Genomic DNA, 19313 nt, shown 5'->3' on the forward strand with positions numbered 1-19313 from the left:
GTGTGTGTGTGTGTGTGTGTGTGCGTGCGTGTGTGAGAGAGTGAGAGAGTGTTCTTGTCTTACTGCCATTGGAAGGTCCAGAGAGTTTGTGGTAAAGTCATCCTGTCTGATCCACACTTTTAAAAATGTTACAGTAATGGTTAGTTTCAGGTTAAGTTACAGGCTGGAGTCGAGGGTCACCTCAAAGATAAAGTAATTAAGAAACGAATATGTCTTCCTGAGAACAGTAACACGAGAGTATATATGCCTGTGTGTGTAATTTGTCCATCTGTTTACCCCCAGCCAAGCAGAGAGCAGCTGATCGAACACTACCTCAACAGTACCCAGCTGGAAGCCGCCTTGGACACGACCTTTGCGGGGTGAGGCTAGGCCAATGAACCCTGGTTTCTTTGTCTTGTGACAATAACATTGTTCAACAAAGCCATTTAGTCTGGAAGACAACCAAAAAGGCATTTAAGGTCACATGCATTTGAAGAAAATGCAGGTGGCGGCCCCTTGCAAAGAAAAAACATATTTCAAAATATATTTTTTTTGATGTGTCAACCCCCAAGGGATGCGTCGCCTCAGGGTATCACTCCTTGGGGGGGTTGTTTTTCCCCTTTAGTCAGAAATTGCACAACAACCAACCCATTTAACTGATAATGACGCATGTGTTTCACACTGGCACTGGCTCAAATTATGAAACTGTTTTCTATATTCAGGTGATTCGACAATGTAACGATCCCAGACATTAATGTTTCAAAAGTTTCTTGTCTTTTTGTCCTGTCTTGCATCCAGCAAATGTGAGTCCATCTCCCCCTTGGACGACCTGGCCTTCGATATGTACCAGGACCCTGAAGTTGCCCACATCATTCGTGTCCTGGACCAAAACAAGCAGGACATGGTCCGGCAGGAGAAATATGAACAGGCCAAGAATCTGAAGCAGGCCATCGCTGACCTACAGAAGGTAGCTGCCCCGGAGGCACACCGGCTAGCTACAATATAATTATGCCAAAAAATGTTGTACTGTTAGGTTAGGTTAGGTTAGGTAGTTACTTACTTTATTAATCCCCGAGGGGAAATTTTTTCGCTACAGCGGCATACAGAAGCAACAAGAAGATTAAGAATTATTGTTAAGAAGATTTACCACACCAGAGCAGCATTTTAGGTTGCGCAATTGTATTCAGCCGTGACGGTTGTATTGTCATCTTAATTGGGTTTGGATATGATTGGATTAACAAGTAGTACGTGAGCGCACATGCGCCCAGATGCTTAAACTAATACACGCTAACTACCCTCCGTTAACGGAGGTGCATTTTACACCAACAGGCAGTCGATTTTGGCAAAAAATATCCAGGAAAATACCAGAACCTTTAATCTCGGTAACCAACTCTATTTGGGCGCCCGTTAGTTTTCTTTTCTCTACTTTTGACTGCTGTTTTTACTCCACAAGTACTCGCTAAACGTCGTCCCAGCTCCAGTTTTCCAGCAGCAGACTTCCAGAAGACCCCCTCTGAATACGTAGTGATTATTTTGGATGTCTGGCACTGCCTCACAGTGGCACAGGGGGCAACAACAGATGCATACCACGTGCAGTAAACTAGTGCATTGAAAAATATAAAATGCTTTTATTGACATAAAGAAATTCTTTAAATCCGGTTATGGTCATCCAGCCCTGGCCGCTGCTACTTATAATGGTTTTTTTTTTTCCCTGCAAATCTCAACTTTGTTTTATTGAACAAATATTTGGTGTATGTTCACCACTGTTTGTGACAGTAGTTGTTAAACATTGTTCAGATTCCTGTTACTGACCTCCTTTGTATAGAGCGTTGCCATGCCAACCATGAATTCTTAATAAGCTCGACAGCTGCAGTGAGGGCACTTTGGGTAGTATCTCTCTGACTCCCAGCCACAAACCCCTCTGTAACCAGATAACACACACACACATATGCTAGCACCTTGTTAGCATGGCACATTAGCATTGTCGTAAAAGCAGTTGCCAAGGTAGTCAAGCTGAAAATCCCTTGTCATCGCACCCCCAGGATGTCAGAGGATGGTTTGTGGTGTTACATGATATTTAGGAATACATGACAGCAACAAGACAGCACTGAGGGCAGAGTATTGGCCCGCTGTAGTTCTTCTGCTATTTTAATAATGGACTCCGAAATCAGAAAGAACTACATGCGGTCAATCCGCCACATGCCATGTATGCTGCATTAGTGAATTTGTCCACAAAAGAAGACTCATAAGGCTTTGCAAGTGAGACAGTGTCAGTTGGCATCTGGTTTGCTATATAATTCAACTTCATGGAATTTCCTCGCAGAGAAATTCCGTGTCTGACTTACTGGAAGCTGTCGTCGAATTTCCATCTTGTAAATCTCAATGATTCACCGTGTGGCACTTTAAATTTTTGTTGCACCGGAGCTCAACTGTCGTTGGAAACCAGCTGATGGTTTAAGTCACTTCTTTGGAGGTGAAACTGAAAGTGAGGGCACAGAAATGCTGGTAGTAATGGGAAACTGAACAACGACAGAAAGCAGGGTTGGTAAATGTCGCACCTGTAAGCTTTGATGGATGTTCACCTTAGTTTTGCTTTTAAATAAGTTTGGCAAACAGATTGTTCGTGTGAAACCTATTTGATTGTCCCACTACTTGCATCTCATGCCCATCAAACTTCTTTTTAGTGAGGCTGTATTTTTTTCTTTGGCGACACCACCACGTTTCCAGATCATATATAAATAAATATATATAATATATATAAATATATTGATTTATAGGTTCTAAGTGCAGTAAATCAGCTCAACTCTCCCCCACAAGATGGAAAATGAACAAAAAAATCCTTTAAGCTGTCAGCTGCGCTCGAGAAAAACAGTAAATGTCAAATTGCATTTATTCAATACAGGCACAAACTTACATAAATGAAAGACGGCGTGGGCTCCGTGACATTATGAGCCTCATAAACTGCTCTGCTGTTTATCTGTTGAAACATGCAGCGTAGGTTCAGCGTGTACCTGCAAGGCTGCTTTTATCTCTCCTTATCGCCGGCTCTTCCAGGTGGGGGAGCGTTTGGCTCGATATGATGTGGAGAAGCGATGTGCCATCGAAAAGGAGGACTACGACCTGGCCAAGAAGAAGAAGGACCTGATGGAGGAGTACAGGAAGAGTGTCTACCAGCAGCTGGAAGTCCACAACCTGCTGGACATGACAACGGTCAGTCACCAACACCTGATGACGCTGCACCTACATACCAACAGCTGGAGGATTGTTTGTGTGTGATGGAAAAGATGTATCATTTTTCGAAGGTGTCAGTGTTAAACAAGATGATGAATCATGAGATATGGAAAAACATCATGACTCCTTCATGACTTATTCTGCCTAAACTAAATTCTATTCCGTCTGTCGACCAGATCACCAGGGCAGCAGATTCATCCCCGGCCCAGTATCATCCCCCTCTTCTGCCTTCTCCAGGTCATCGGTCAGTCCCCACCAAGCCCCCTCTGTCCACAGACACCTTCAGGAAGGGGAGGAATACTAACACTCAGCAAAATCAACAGCCAGCTGCTGAAACTGTTGCCCCCAAACTCAGCAGCCAGCCTGACACACCGTGCACCCCGGCTACGATACCCAAGATTGACGTAAGCATCGCACACGTGGCCACATCGTTACTCAGTTTGAAACATGTTTGATGTCTGTAGACACTTAAAGGAAAAACAACTCCTCCAGTACTCATTTGATTATGCCTCCGTGGTTGGTCGGTCATGACAAACTCAGTGTTTTATCGTTATTGATCCAGATGTGGACAGCTGTTCTCGGAGCGTGTCCTGCGTATATACAATCTAGCCCACTGAAGCACATTGGGAACACGTCTCCTGCCTAAACCTTTGTTAAGGCCTGCAGCACACAGGGAGATTAAGACCAGCGGGGGCTTTTATGCTTTACTCACCACCTACTAAGACCGGCCCCGCTGCAGGTTTGGGTTTCACTATTTAATTAAAAGCGTGCAACAGTTGGTCGACTCCAGCGGCTGCCAACCTGGCCTCAAGGCAGGGCTTTGAGCCTCGCACCAGGCAGCAGGGTGCCAGTTGGCCCAGCGGCGCAGGAGACAGTGCTCACTGGCTGGAACTTTGGTTTGTATAGAGGGGGTTAAACGTTCATTGTCAACCTGATGTTGAATGATCGACCTATTACGTGATCAAATGCTAGTGAGAGTTAGTGAAAAGACCGAGGGGCAGAGGTGATCAATTTTTCAAAAGAATGGACGTCTTTTTCAGCCTTGAAAATGGAGAAACATTTTCTTTGAGTTTTTGAACTGTGAGACCTTTAGGACATACTTTATTTTCTCAGCTGAAACATACATATACTAATAGTAAATGTAAAACTGGCACTTTATTCTGCATGTCTATATATTCTATGTTTAAACGCCGGTGTTTTTGCCCTCTGGTGGCAGGTAAACAGTGTGCCTTATGACGAGAGGCCGCTGCCAGCCCTTCAGAGGAAAGATCCGCCAGCGGAGGCCATCCAGAGCCCAGCAGGGGAGCTCTCCCCCAAATCTGACGTGCAAGGGACTCCACACAGCCCTGACATGAGTGGAGGGCCAGAGCCCCTGACAGAGAAGGCCCAGAGAGAGGCTGGCCTTCCCGTGGAGGTCTTTGGAGAAAGTCTGGTAAGAAAAAGCAAGCGTGGAACATGTGGCCTGCTGAGCTAACTGCAGGATTTACTCTCTCCTAACTTTCTATTTCAACATATGAAAATCATTTTTGTTTGTCCCTTGGGGATGTTTTCTAGCATGCACCACAGTACATCTTAAAATTGAAGCCTTATTAGTGAAGTCAAGTTGTCATTCCAGCTGCTTTAAATAACCTGTTCCAAGGTAATATACGGTAGATATAAAAAGTCTGTTACCCTTAAGTTCACACACATGCCTCTTCAAAAGTACCCACAGGTGATGTTCATTACAGTAATGATCAACATATCTCATTGCCATTTAAGCGAATCTCTAGTCCTATTTGCTGTAATACACATTTCATTAATGTGTGCAGTATCTTTCCATTCCCTTAGCCACTCGTCTGCCTGACATTCACTTCCAGGTCGCTGGGGCATATTCTAAAAGCTGGTGCCACAGAGAGAACGCTCTGCTGTCTGTGTACAAGAAGCTCCAGGAGGTATCACCCAGCACCCCCAAGGAGGAGCTGAGAAACATGATAAGAGCCGCAGTCTTCCTGGTCAGGAGGGCCCTCCTGGATAAAGTCACATCTGTGAGTCATTTCTTCAAAAGGAAATTGTCTCCGTGTGAAAAGCAGCCGAATTAAGGCACATTAGATATGTTTACTTCGTCACTGTTAAAGTCATGTTCTCTGAATTCCTGTTTCAAAGAGAACTGACATCCATGTTGTCAAAACACAAGCGCACCCTCACGAACATGCACACCCTCAACAATGTTGCCCCTGTATCACATGCAACCCCAGTTCTCTCTCGCAGAGCTGGCTTCTTTAAACAAACAGTTTTGACAAGGACGGCCTTGTAATCCCTCTCTGGAAGGTAATGAAAGGGTAGAGCTGCAGTAATTCTGGTGATTTCTTTTCCAAGCCACATTGATACGCAGAATGCTGCATTAATATGTTTACTGGTTAATTTGCAGCTGCAGAAATATGCTTTGTCAGTTAGTCACGTTAAATACACCCTATTAAATACACTATTTACACCCTGGGTCTCTTTTAAATGCACTCATCATATCCCGAGCCTGAATGTAGCCCTGGGTGTTTGTTATATACTTTTACAATCTAAATCTAGGAAACACAAAATTACACAAATATTGACCTTGCATTGTTAATTTAGTCTAGTGGATATGTCTGAGCTTAGCTTGAAATGAGTCAAATAAAAATGATAAAAGATGCTCCAACATCCTCGATTTACAATTACTGATTGCCACACTCAATATAACACCTGAAGCTAAATATTGCCAGCTTGTGTGTGTAAAAAAAAGAAGGGTAATCTGACATTATCCTCAACTCTCCCCCGAGGTTTTCAACGCCTCCCTGAAGCTACTACGGCTAATGCTGAGCGAGCTGCTCCCAGGTCTGGGGCTGGGCCGGGCCGAGGTGACCCACTGCTTGGAGCACACCTGTCCCAACCTGCTGGCCAGGACCGGGGACTCCGCTAGCCGCGTTCGGGCCACAGTCGTCGCCTTCATACAGGTATTGTAGCCAAATAGACTGACGCGTTTGTTTGGCACCAGCAATAGTGCTACTGCTGGTGATGGACGCCACGTTTTCCAGCCTGCTCTCTGCCACCTTTGCAGCTTTTCTTTGTTTTGTTGTGTTTTGGAAGAGAAAAAGATGCAATAAAGCTTTCCATCTGCATTCACTGCTCTGCCAACTTCTTTCTAGAGCTATGTGAAAAAGCTTTTGTGTGCTAGTTTTGGAAAATCAGAACCTCTGTCATTTTTAAAACATCGTCACTTCAGCTTCAGGCAGTTTTTAATGTATCGTTGACTTCCTGTTTGATCATGGAGCTTTTTCTGAGTCCTGAGGCTGAATTTTCTTTCTTCTGAGTAATTATTTAAAGACACTGATGCTGCAAGTATGAGCAAACTTCAGTTCAGTATTATTGTGGTTTTAAGAGTGTCATTAGTCATGACTAAAATTGCCGGAGGTTATGAACACATAAAACTGAAGGGAATTCAATGGCAACAACTGTGTTTACATGGAAGACACATTGATTATTTGCATATTTATATAAACTGTGTTTCTTATGTGCATGCAAACATGAAAACAGTTGCTGTAGTTTCACAGAGGAGGGTTTTCTTTTTATAAAATCAATCTTTTGGACACTATCCACAAAGAGATTTGGGGATTTAATTACAATGAGCTGAAGCTTAATTTATATAAGACCTACATTGGGACCAGCTCCAACATGTGCAACAGTTAATCCAAACTTCCACCAACGGCAGGCTTCGGACAAAACATTCTTGGTAGTGTTACGGATTGAAGCAGTGGAATATTATTGCCACTGATGTCGCTTGTCGTTTGTTAAGCGGAGTAGTTACAAAGCGAATTTATAACCCCGTTTCCAAAAACGTTGTGCGCTGTGTAAAATGTAAATAAAAACGGAACGCAATAATTCGCAAATCATATAAATCCATATTTGATTGCAAAAAGACCAAAGAAGACATATCAAATGTGGAAACTGGGAAATTTTAGTGTTTTATGAATTTTGAATTTGATGTCAGCAACACGTCTCAAAAACGTTGTGACAGGGACCTGTTGACCACAGTGTTGCATCACCTCTTCTTTTAACAACACTCTTTAAACGTATGTGAACTGAGGAGACCAGTTGCTGGAGTTTTGAAAGTGAAATGTTGTCCCATTCTTGCCTGTTATAGGAATTTAGCTGCTCAACAGTTCTGGGTCTACTTTGTCGTACATCTCATGCACCAAATGTCTCACCGGGGGAAAGGTCTGGACTGCATCAGGCCACTGTAGCTCCCAGACTCTTCTGCTACGTAGCCATGCTGTTGTAAAACGTGCAGAACGCTGTTTGTCGTAGGTTGTAAACATGCATTTGTGGATGCAGCGATGAACTGTGTTCAGAGACAATGTTTTTCAGAAGTGTTTCTCAGCCCGTCCAATAGTTTCCACACCTGAACTGTGTCAGTTTTTAATTCAGGGCCGCCTGAAGGTCAGACGATCACGACCATCCATTATTGGTTTTCGGCCTTGTCCCTTGCGTACAGAGAGTTCTCCAGATTTCCCGATTTTTGTAATGATGCGATGTACCGTAGATGATGAAATCTCCAAATTCTTTGCAATTTTACGTTGAGAACCTTAATTGTTGCACTATTTGCCCACGCAGAGTGGTGAACCTCTCACCATCTTCACTACTGAGAGACTCTGCCTCTCTGAGATGCTCTTTTTACACCCAATACTGTTATTGATCTGTTGCCAGTTAACCTAGTTAGTTGAGATGTTCCATCAGGTGTTTTTAAAAAAAAAAAAAGAAATTACACAACTTCTCCAGTCTTTTGTTGCCCCTGTCCCAACTATTTTGGTGTTTCAAAGTGAGCATATATTTTTCATAAAACAATAACATTTCACCAATTCAACATTGTTTTCTTTGGTCTATTTTCAACTAAATATGGGTTTATGTGATTTGCAAATTATTGGATTCTGTTTTTATTTACATTTTACACAGGATCCCAACTTTTTGGAGAAATGGGATTGTAAAACACTTTATAATCACACTATAGACGATGTGTTTTAGCTGTAAACATGTTGGTTTGTCTTTGATTGATAAAAACAATAGTCTGTTCCAAACCGATTGTCCTCAGGGCCAGCTCGTTTTCTATCAACCCTGATTATTAGTAATTAGTAATTAGTAGTAAGTCATTGGTATGATTAATATTTACTTAAGATAAGTACACTCAAAACACTTAACAGACACTGATTGTGAATACCTGCAACTGTAGGATGCAGTGATTATATAACTTTTTATGCTTGTCTGGGCTTTCATGTGCATGTTCACACAGATAATGGCTGCGGTTAAATGTTTTGTTCCCTGCATGTTACAAGAGTCAAATGGACAATGATCAGATCTTTGCTTTATGGACACACCCCACGGTAGGCAAACAGAATGAAACAGATGCAAACATACATCTAACTTTCCTCCAAAGGAAAACAATAAAGATGACCACGTTTGCTTTGTAATTTCATTGGTCTCTCTCAGGAATTTTGGATTGGGGCAAGTATGTGCAAAGAGAGGACAAATATTTATGAGGTCTAGATTGTAAAAAAAAAAAATATTGACCAACCTTGACCAAATGTCCTTCTTTGATAAGAACAGGAAACGGGCATTAAGTGTGAATCAGAACGCTGTCAGTAGTTAATCTTTTGCAATCCTATCCCTCCTCTTGACACTTTATATAATAATTCTTCAAATGAGAAAACATTTGTTGCTCAAGTTGACACATTTTCACCTTCTAAATACCCCATCTGTTTATTTTTTATTAGTAATAGGAATTTTTTTTCTTTATTTTATCGAATATACTGTAGTTTGGAGGCAGACTAGAAATGTGACGAGACGAGGATGACAAACAGCAGCTGTCCCGTGGCAGGATTTAAAATGGAGGCGTTGCTGTTTAAGTGGCATGGATCTTAGTCAGAAAGCCATTTTTTGTGTTTGAGTGTCCACGGCTCATCTGCTTGAGAGACTCGGAGGACATCCATCCATCATTCATTATCTATACCCGCCATATCCTGAACAGGGTTACGGGAGGGGGCGGAGGGGGGGGGCGGAGCCTCTCCCTATACACCCTGGATAGGTCGCCAGACTATCACAGGGCCATTTTAATCAACTTGAACGTTCAGAGTTCATGTGTGAAAGTTTTTGTTTATAAAAACGGAGCTTAACATAAAGCGAGTTCCCTTTTTATCACCTGAGCGTACATGCTGTGCTATAGCTTGATGTACATGGTGAGTAAGTAGGTGTCTTAGTGTCGTCACGCTCTGCAACAACCTTCAGACAGGCCTCATGTTGTCATCGCCCAGGCTGAACTGAACCGGTGTTCTCACACTCTTTACTGCTGGGAGAGACCAGAACGTGTTACTGGGCTGATGAATGGAGAGATGACGTACTGACGTACCGCGTATGTGTGCGGCTGGTTCGGGGAGCCTGTCATAGTCTACTCATGCATGGGTGTGGGTGGGTGTGTGTGTGTGTGTGTGTGTGTGTGTGTGTGTGTGTGTGTGTGTGTTAGTAAAGAAAGGGAGGATGTCCATTAGCTCAGTACCTCACAGACATACAACCCAGCCCTTCTGGGTTGTGTTCAGAGCTCCTGTGAAGGAATCACTGAATCCCTCTTTGTGTCAAGGACAAGTTACACATTTTTTTTTTGTGTCCCATATTTGTGACCTGAATTCCATTCACCTGATGTGGTTAAAATGGCAAACAACAGAGAGTTTTTTTAAGGACCTTCTTCCGTCTTCCGTTAATAATACACTTGCATTATCTGTCATGACTTCTTTCTTTGCCAGATGCTTGTGTTGAATGATAAATTACAGTGTGTTGCATCACTCAGATCGAGTTTGTCACGGTTACAGCAAACACATGAATTTAAAGGTGCAAGTCAAACATATCGCATGATTTCAACACTGTGAATTTCAAAGTCATTGTCTCTTTCTCATGTGCTTCGTTTAGGAAATTGCTGTTTTGAAGGATGTCCGGGCCTTGCAGGTAATCTCCAGTGAGCTGGTGAAGCCCTTCAAATCCAACTTCCCCACTCGTCTGGCTCAGAGTCAAGCCGAGCTGCTCGAGAAACTACTCTCCGAACTGGGCACAGAGAACTCTGGCTTCAGCCTGGACAATGTCATGACGGTAAAGTACCTAAAACATACTGATGCATCTAGCCATTCTTGTTTTGTATTTTTTTTTTTTTTTTTTTAGCAATTTTTACATCTTTACATTATTTGATGTCTCTGACTAAGCAAAGATTGGCTGTGGTTCAAACCTATTTGCTCAATATCACAAGTTCATTTCATTATCTTCAGAATTCAATGTTTTGTTTGCCTGAGAAACCAAATTGTATGACAACTTTTTCAAAAGTAATCCATTCAATCTTGTTTTTTTTTTTTTCTTCTTCTTCTTCTGCCATGTCAGAAATATTCAGGAGCTTGAATTTAACATTTTATTGGATTTTTCGGCTGTAAAATAAAAAATATGTAAAAACTCTGTCTCCCCCCCCCCTATATTATCAGTAATAGCCCAATAATCCCTTCTGTGTATCAAATATTTCTGTTCTTAAAGGAGCTCTGCTACATTGATACACTGGAAATCCTACAGATCTTGTGGCATCTTGCTGTGAGGTTGCAGATTTCCATCCAATGTACAACCGTCCCCTTATATTACATTTACGCCCTTCCAAGCTTGTCGGGAAATCTATGATGGCAGAGACACAAGATGTGAAACGCCCTCCCTCAGGAGCCGGTCTCTGGTTTGTCCCTTCTGGGTTACTGTAGAAACCTGTGGAAGAGGATCCGCCCTGATGTAGATGTGAGGGGCTCATTCTAAGGAAATAAAACAAATGATTCTTAGTTTCAGGTGATTACACACTAATGAAAACATAAATATTTTATTCCATTTCATTCCAATAGATCCCCCTTAATCCTACAGACTGGACCTTCAAGCTGTTGAATGCTGCTTCTCAGCAGCGCCTCAGACCCTATTTACCCTCTTTCTAATTTGGATGTAGAAAGCACAACATCCCTTCTATAACATGACAGAACAGGAACTGTACAAGACACATGCAGTATCACGTCTATTATACTTTAAGCATTGGCATCCGTTGAGCAGATTTTCCATTACATTTGACTGAGTAATTACAGTGTGACCAACTGGAAGGCAGCAGTCCCCCGCTGGCTTTCTGTGGCCAACTCAGTTCACTGAAACAGCCTGTCGGTAAGCTCCAGTCAGCTGAGTCAATGTTGTCACCACTGGCACCCACTCTAACATCCCCTGCACTCTGTTGGTTTCCAGCAGTGACCTAATATCTACGTGCAAACTCTCCAACTGTGGACCTGGCGGGGCAGGCCAACAAGCTGTCCTGTCCTCCCCTCTCTAGTTTACAACCGCTCCTCCTCCCTATTCAGCACTCCTCTTGACTCTGTTCGGCTTTTATCAGTGAGAGCAAATTGTTAGGTTTGTCCTCTTTGAGTTTCTCCACCTTCTGAAGCCAAAGCCACACAGGTGGCACTGTGTGGCCTGTGTTTGCACGTTTGGGCCTGCTTGCTCAGCGTCTGACCCCTTTGTGTTGGCGGCCACGCGTGTTTGCTTGGAAAACATTTCCAGTCTGGATTGAGATGTGACAGGACGGCGGGGCTTTATCCCACAGCTTGTTTTCCCTCCTGACTGTCACTGAATCATTTGATGAGGAGCATGGAAGAGACACCAGGTTGAAAATTAAAACTCAGTTTCAGTATGGAGCTGTTTGTCAATGAATTGACATGTCTGCATATCACAACGGATATACGATAACGCTGGCTATCGAAATGAGGACAGACATCCCCAAGATTCTGAAAATGTTTTGGAGCCTTGATTTTTCTCTATATGGATGTTTGTAACCAGACAAATAGAAATGGTCAGACCTGGTCTCATTTTGTTACACGGCAACAAGCAATATATTCTCTTGTTACATATGAACTGATTCAAGTGTTGAGGATGTTGACTTGATTCCTCCAGTAAAGGTTATTGTGCAGACACATTACAGATAGCTCTTCCCTTCATCGCGGCACAAAGCATGAATGAGCCAAACACCCCTATCGTATCGACAGCAAGAACAAACAAAAACCCACTACCCATGTGTTTCTACTGTATATATGTCCCTGTGTACATACAGTATGTCCCTCAGCTATTCTTTCTCTGCCGCAGCTGCTCTGCCGGCTGATGGGATATGTGCTGGTACAGTGTGTTGTGGCCAGGCAGCTTCAATCAGACATTCACTTTCATTTCTGTGCTAGTGTGTGTATGTGGAGAGAGAAAGGACTCGTCTAAGGTAGTGCATAGAGGCAGATACAGTATGCATGTAACATTAGGTTGGTGGGGGAAGGGAGTTAGATTTGACCATAAAATCTTTGTCCAAATGTGAATAAAAACAGGCACATCTTTACAGATTTAATTCCACCAATAAGTGTAAAAAGCTGCACATGTCTTTCCTGTGCATTTGGTACGGTAGCCTCTAAAGAGGTTGCTAATCAGACTCAGGTCGTATTGGTTTAATATGCTCAAACAACCGTTTAAATTACAGGCTAAATCCTGAAATTCACAGCTGAAATCTTCACTGGTATGTTTTTAAAAATAAATAAATTTATTGGCTCCTTGAGCTCATGTGACTACCCCTCTTGACAGCTCTACAGTGTTAGCTCAGCTATGGTTGAAACATTTTTCCTTTTCCTGTGCTGTTACCTGGGTGATCTGCTCAGAGGTGGGAGCCAGAGTGAGAAAAGGGGGTGATTGAATTTCCTGTAATTAAAATGAGAAGTGGTCGACAGAGACAACAGAGAATGTTCCTGAGCCTGTTGAGAGAGGGATGGGTGGCCTTTGTACTCAGTTTACTTCTGGACGTTAATGTTCTCCACTTGCCATTGTGTTGTGACTCTTTTCACATAGATTATGTCGGATAATGGGTTCTCTCTACGTCATGATACGCACTTCTCTCAAAGGACTTTCTCAGCAATATTGTTTTGCTCATGAAACTAGACTTCAAATGTAGCAAATAATGCTTCATGAAATCTGGACTTTTTTATGTAAAAGCATAATATCTTCTGTGTTAGGGATTCATTTTATGGCAACTTTCAAACGCAGAAGGAGCTGCAGAGTGCAAAAGTTCGACGAGCTTTTGGGGTTCATTTAAAATCATGAGGCAGTTGGGTCCTTCTGTTTTGTTGACTGTTTCCTCGAGAGCTAACCATGTAGTAATAAAGTCTTCAAGCATGTCAGAAATGTACTTTGATCCGAGGCTGTGAGGGGTTTTGTATTTTAGTTGAAGAGCAGCAGCACTTAAGAATCTGTTCTCTGACTGACTGGAGATCAGTATAAAGGTTAGAGAACAGGGCTAAAGTGCTCAGTCCCGCTGCTTCTTTTTAGCAAACAAGCTGAATTTGAAAGGTAGTGGCTCTACAATGGACCCCTGTGGACTCCCACGTGTCATGTCGTACGGTTATATGCACCCAGTAAATCATTTCCTTCCAGCCTGCATGTGGATTTACAAATATTAAAATGTTTACTTTGAAAATAAATTAATAATTAAGAAAATTGTAGATGCAAGGGGGGTGTAATAATGTCCTCTCTTCATCAGTCAACTTGCTGTAATGTTCAGGGTTTAGACAAAAAGGTAAACATTTTGGTTAATTAGTGTAACTAAGATCATCTTAATAGATTCAGGGTTTAGACATTAAGGTAAAAAAACAGGAAGAAAGATACAAAAGCTGAAGCATTTTCAACTTTTATCTTATTTATCAAATCAATCATTATTTAATTTGGTTAATTAGTGTTTCAGGAAGGATATCTTTTGGAACAAATGTAATGGTTAATCAGACCGTGGGCATCCAGTTTTTTGTGAGCGTGAAGGTGAAGGAGGAAGTTTCCATGTTACACTGACAAAAACAAGTTTCCAGATTCACAATAGACGAGATGAACTGCTTCTTCGCATCAGATGAAAACTATCAACTGTAGTTTTCACTTTTTACGGCTGCTGTTCAGCTGAACATCTGTTGGGTTAGCGACTAGAAATGGAACCAAAGTGAAAAGTCCTTCACAACCAAAAAACAAAGGTTTAACTGGACCAGTGTTGATATGAAAAATGGGTTTAGACCTGGAAAAAAAAGGCAAAACTTCACACCAGCGTATTTAAATATTTCAGACTGAAATACATTTTTTTTTAAATAGAATCATTGTTGTTATTATTTGACTTTTTGGAGGTCAAACTAAATTAGTTGTGAATATAGAGTTCGACTTAATTGAACTTTAAAATACAAAGTTGTGAGGCTGATTAGGTGAAATCATCTGGACAGTGCTGACCTTTGAAAAAATGGTGAGCGAGTGGAGAGAGGGTATTGATCACCGATTGTAACTTATAGGTTGATTTCAATTTATTCCTGTATTTAAAATTGTTGTATTTGAGCTGTGTGTTGTAATAGTAACATGTCGTCATTCATGTTCATAGAAGGCCTTTTGTCGTCTGTCAGTTCTGTGCAGCAGCGATGGAGCACGGTGCATCAACGGTTCGAGAACTGGCGGTGCGCATCATCTTATCCATGTACCAGCAGCACAGAAGTGCTGTTCTCAGCTTCCTTCCACCCAACGACGCCGCCGCACGGAAGCACTTCCTCTACAGAACCCTCTTTGACGGTTTCGCCAAGATTGATGGAAAACTGGTGGACACTCAGGCAAGTGTTTTTTTTTTTTTTTTCCTTTCGGCAATTTAATTTATTTTTGATACTTGATGTTTTCCTCACTAAGGAAAGAAAATGAGCAATTTTCATTTTCTGTACATAGAGTGTAACATTTCTGAAATTTTTTTGATGTCCACATTCGCTGTGTTCAAATCATTGGCATCAAATTGCCGGGCCAAGGCTGTGTTCACGATGTGCATATCTTTCAAACAGATTGTAGTCAGGGAGGAGCAGGTGGTAGGTGGATGTTGAAGCTGTCAGACATAGCAGATGGGTGCACTCTCTCAAACTGAAATGGGCAGTTCAGCTTTTTAGATGACAATTTATGTCTTTTTCTTTCTTCAAGCTGACAGTTAAATGGAGAAGGAAGCTGGTTCATGTTGCACGGACAACAATTTGCCTTTTCCAAAGCCAGCACAGTCTTTTCTTTCTTTTTATCTCCTGCTTCAATAAATGACCAACGCCACATCCACACATGTAATTGTTTGTGGTATAATGTTGCTGGTGTTTTTTCATCACCACCACTTGTAGGGTTTGTTTGCAATAAACTCGACATTTGCATATTAACCAGACAAAATGTCAAAAAGTTTAAGCTTGTTGTCAACGAGTGGAATTACAAAGTAAAGAAAGTGTGATATTGTGTACTGAATTGTTTATGACTCACTCAGGGACCGAGCTTTCTTACTACCTTATTAGAGGCCTAGCTTTCCCATTACGTAATGGCAAAGCTTTTGAGTAGCACTCATCCATGCTGAGTTGAGTTGAGTTGTTGCCAACGCAACCACAGCACCTGAATGTATCTACAACAATCTGCAGAGCTTCAACTTAAATAAAGAAACAAAAAATGGTGTGGGAAGCAAGACATAGTATAATGATAAAATGTTGTTAACAAGTGAAAGAACTGGATAAAAAGGAACTCTGACAAATAGACTTATGGGTGCCACTCTTCACTCAGACTTTGAGGAAGGACGGTGTTCAGCTGGAGGGGCAAAAGGAGAAGGAGGAGATCCACTCCCTACAGGAGCAGCTGGCCGCCCTAAAAGAGATCACGGTAGGTGGAGCTGTCTGCAATTACACCACTTCTCCTACAACTGCTAATTTCGATTTATGACTCCAAACACACTTGGTAAAATCTTGACTGTATAGGTGGTCAAACAACACAACACAAATATATATTTGACAACACTGGCAGATTATTTCTCCATAGGTAATGTGTCATTTATCCTGACTTAACTGTCTGCGTGTGTCATTGTTGACGTTGTGTGGTTGGATCTGTGCTTTCTTGACATCTGATCATATTTTTCGGTCTGATTGTCCAGGAGAGAGGGGATGAACGTACCAAAGGACAAACGGCCAAAAAGGAACCTCACAAAGTTGAGAAAGAGTCCCAAAAAGCTGGAAAAGCAAGTATGTCCACATGTTCACGTGGAAATTGAATGAAAAAAGTGCACTTTAGTCCCTTTTCATATCATCATATACGGATGGCTTTAAAGTAAGAAGAGATACATCTTTATGGTACAAAACAACCATGGTGTGCTGATGTACTTTTCAGAGGTGAAAGCATTTTTTGTTTTGGTTCTTCAGCATGGAACTGACATATAAAAGAAAAAAAAAAGAAAATCATTGACTATATTTACAGGGATAAGGAGCCTTACACATCTACTTTTGTTGTCAGTTGCCTAGCAACAGCGCTTTCCTTGAACTACAAGCATGACGATTGTCGTAACATGCCAGCAGCAGAAAACTCCAGTTGAAGGCAATATAACAGTGTAAGACTTATAACAAAATGTAGAAATTAGATTTGCTGCTGCTTTAGTTTTAGTGATACATCTTACTCTTGCTTATATATCTTTAAAGCTTGACATGTTGGCATCATTTATGACTCAGCTATCAAAGTCTATACATAAAAAACTCTTGTTAACTGAATGATGTACCCAACGTGATTTTTAAGTTCTGTAAAGTCTGTTATTTGTTTTTATTTGTCATTTGGTGGATTCTTGAAAAGGTGACCTCCAATTTTGTGCAGTTTTGACAAATAACAAACTGTCTTGTTCATTTTCAGCTATTACAAAAGGACCCCAGAGCAAGATAAGAGACAGTGTAGATGTCCAACAATCTATCAACTATTTGGACAAGTAAGTAACTCAAAACCCGACGCAGACCTTTAAAAAGTCGGTGCAGTAATATGAATGTGTATCGACAGGCTTTGGCTTATTAGGCTCACCCCGTGTTCCCAGGTTTAATGTTTGGTGTGTAGTGTCACACAGTCAATTCTCTTTCCAACTGAGGTGTTAAATTAACTTTCACTTAGTGTATTACTTTTTATGTTATTAGTGTTCCAGTAATAAGCTGTGACAGGATGTGATCTAATAGGATCTCCACTTTCTGTTTCAGCTTGTGTATATTCTGCAGTAAAAAGGATGAGTCATTCACAGAGGATGGATTGGACCTGCACTACTGGAAACACTGTCCGATGCTGCGGCGCTGCGACGAATGCAGACAGGTAGATTGTTCCAGACTAAACGGTTTGGCGCTTTAATCAAGTTGAAAAACATAATCACCACGTCAGTAATACGGCGACGAAGACTTTATGTCCGGCTCTGCTTTGTGTTCACAGGTAGTCGAGATAGCCAGCCTCACAGAGCACTTACTGGGTGAATGTGAAAACAGGTCCATGTTCAGCCAGTGCCATCGCTGCTCAGAGGCCGTGGCCACCGACGACCTGGCTTGTCATGTTCAGAGTCCCGCCTGCAACCGTGAGTTCTCTCTCACATTTTCCATCCATTAAAACAAAAAGGTTTAACGTAATTGAAATAAGGCAGTTTGTTGGTATTGTTTGAAAACAGTATTATTATTTTTTTTGTCCTCTCTTATATTTTAGTATTTTGGATGGTGAAAGTGTAGATACAGACAGGAATAATTGGGAGGAAAGATGGAGGAATGAACCCAAAGTCTCCAGGCAGAATTATGGACACAGCCAGGATGTGTCATTTATTATGTGACAGAAAATTGACAAGAAACATTTCAGCCTATATGACAAAATAACTGCTTTACTGTTTACTGCAGTAGTGCAGCGTTTTACCTACAGCATTCATCAATCCACAGGACGTGAGCAGAAATAGTTAATTCAAATTCTAACTCTGCAAATGTCCAAACAAAATCTCGTCAGACATGACCTCACTCAAAAAATGTATTACCGATTTAACAAACTAGTGTTTTCCCTTTAACTTTGAAATTTTCCGCCTTCCAGCGTACAGGGCTTACATTTGAATACGCTGTTGACATATTAATGGGTACAGCAAGCGCAATATTACAGTGACTAAAGTTTTGTGCAACCTCTCTGCACGTCAGCTGATTAGGTGGGAAACTTCACAACTTTTTTGTTTTGATTGTGTTTTGTATTTAACAGGAAAAACGCATGATCATTTGCACAGAGGTCGGGTCTCTGAGTCTGCCAATTAAAGAACAAGAAAAAACGGGTTGCTTTGATGCATGATCAGGTGAACAGTCAGTGTTAGCTCTCCACGATAGCCCACAAAGCCAGCTGGCTTCCTGACTAACTTGCTACGATAGCTAGTTTGGTCACAAACCAAATGTAAAGTAAACAGTTTATTTGAGAAAGATCATGTAATACAAACAATCACTCCTCCTCACGACCGATTGCAAACCATGTCTTTTATTGAGTTATAAATATTAAAAGTAGAAAGTGCACCAAAACTAATGTCATAGGTCTTTCTGTCTTAGACTCTGCAGTTCACCATTTTTTTTTAAAGGTCAGCACTGTCCAGATGATTTCACCTAATCAGCCTCACAACTTTGTATTTCAAAGTTCAATTAAGTTGAACCCTTCATTCACAACTAATTTAGTTTGACCTCCAAAAAGTCAATTAATAACAATGATTCTATTTAAAAAAAAAAAAAATCGTTTCAGTCTAAAATTTTTAGATACGCTGGTGTGAAGTTTTGCCTTTTTTTTCCAGGTCTAAACCCATTTTTCATATCAACACTGGTCCAGTTAAACCTTTGTTTTTTGGTTGTGAAGGACTTTTCACTTTGGTTCCATTTCTAGTCGCTAACCCAACAGATGTTCAGCTGAACAGCAGCCGTAAAAAGTGAAAACTACAGTTGATAGTTTTCATCTGATGCGGAGAAGCAGTTCATCTCGTCTATTGTGAATCTGGAAACTTGTTTGTCAGCGTAACATGGAAACTTCCTCCTTCACCTTCACGCTCACAAAAAACTGGATGCCCACGGTCTGATTAACCATTACATTTGTTCCAAAAGATATCCTTCCTGAAACACTAATTAACCAAATTAAATAATGATTGATTTGATAAATAAGATGCTTCAGCTTTTGTATCTTTCTTCCTGTTTTTTTTACCTTAATATCTAAAC

At 41.3% G+C, this 19313-nt stretch overlaps 1 protein-coding gene across 1 annotated transcript in view; it reads left to right on the forward strand.

Annotated features, from left to right (window-relative positions):
• cep104 (centrosomal protein 104) overlaps positions 1-19313 on the forward strand; it is a 32113-nt gene that overhangs the window by 5778 nt on the left and 7022 nt on the right. Inside the window, exons 6-19 of the mRNA XM_069140798.1 lie at positions 283-359; positions 778-946; positions 3034-3189; positions 3387-3614; positions 4427-4642; positions 5067-5234; positions 6000-6173; positions 10171-10347; positions 14712-14912; positions 15874-15969; positions 16238-16325; positions 16981-17053; positions 17313-17421; positions 17536-17674. Of these exons, the coding sequence (XP_068996899.1) occupies positions 283-359; positions 778-946; positions 3034-3189; positions 3387-3614; positions 4427-4642; positions 5067-5234; positions 6000-6173; positions 10171-10347; positions 14712-14912; positions 15874-15969; positions 16238-16325; positions 16981-17053; positions 17313-17421; positions 17536-17674 (2071 nt within the window). The remainder of the gene's footprint in view (positions 1-282; positions 360-777; positions 947-3033; positions 3190-3386; positions 3615-4426; positions 4643-5066; positions 5235-5999; positions 6174-10170; positions 10348-14711; positions 14913-15873; positions 15970-16237; positions 16326-16980; positions 17054-17312; positions 17422-17535; positions 17675-19313) is intronic.

Source organism: Embiotoca jacksoni, unplaced genomic scaffold, assembly GCF_022577435.1.
Source record: "Embiotoca jacksoni isolate LCO1_2020_lvr unplaced genomic scaffold, fEmbJac1.0.p SCAF_9, whole genome shotgun sequence".
In the NCBI taxonomy this organism is placed as follows: domain Eukaryota; kingdom Metazoa; phylum Chordata; class Actinopteri; family Embiotocidae; genus Embiotoca; species Embiotoca jacksoni.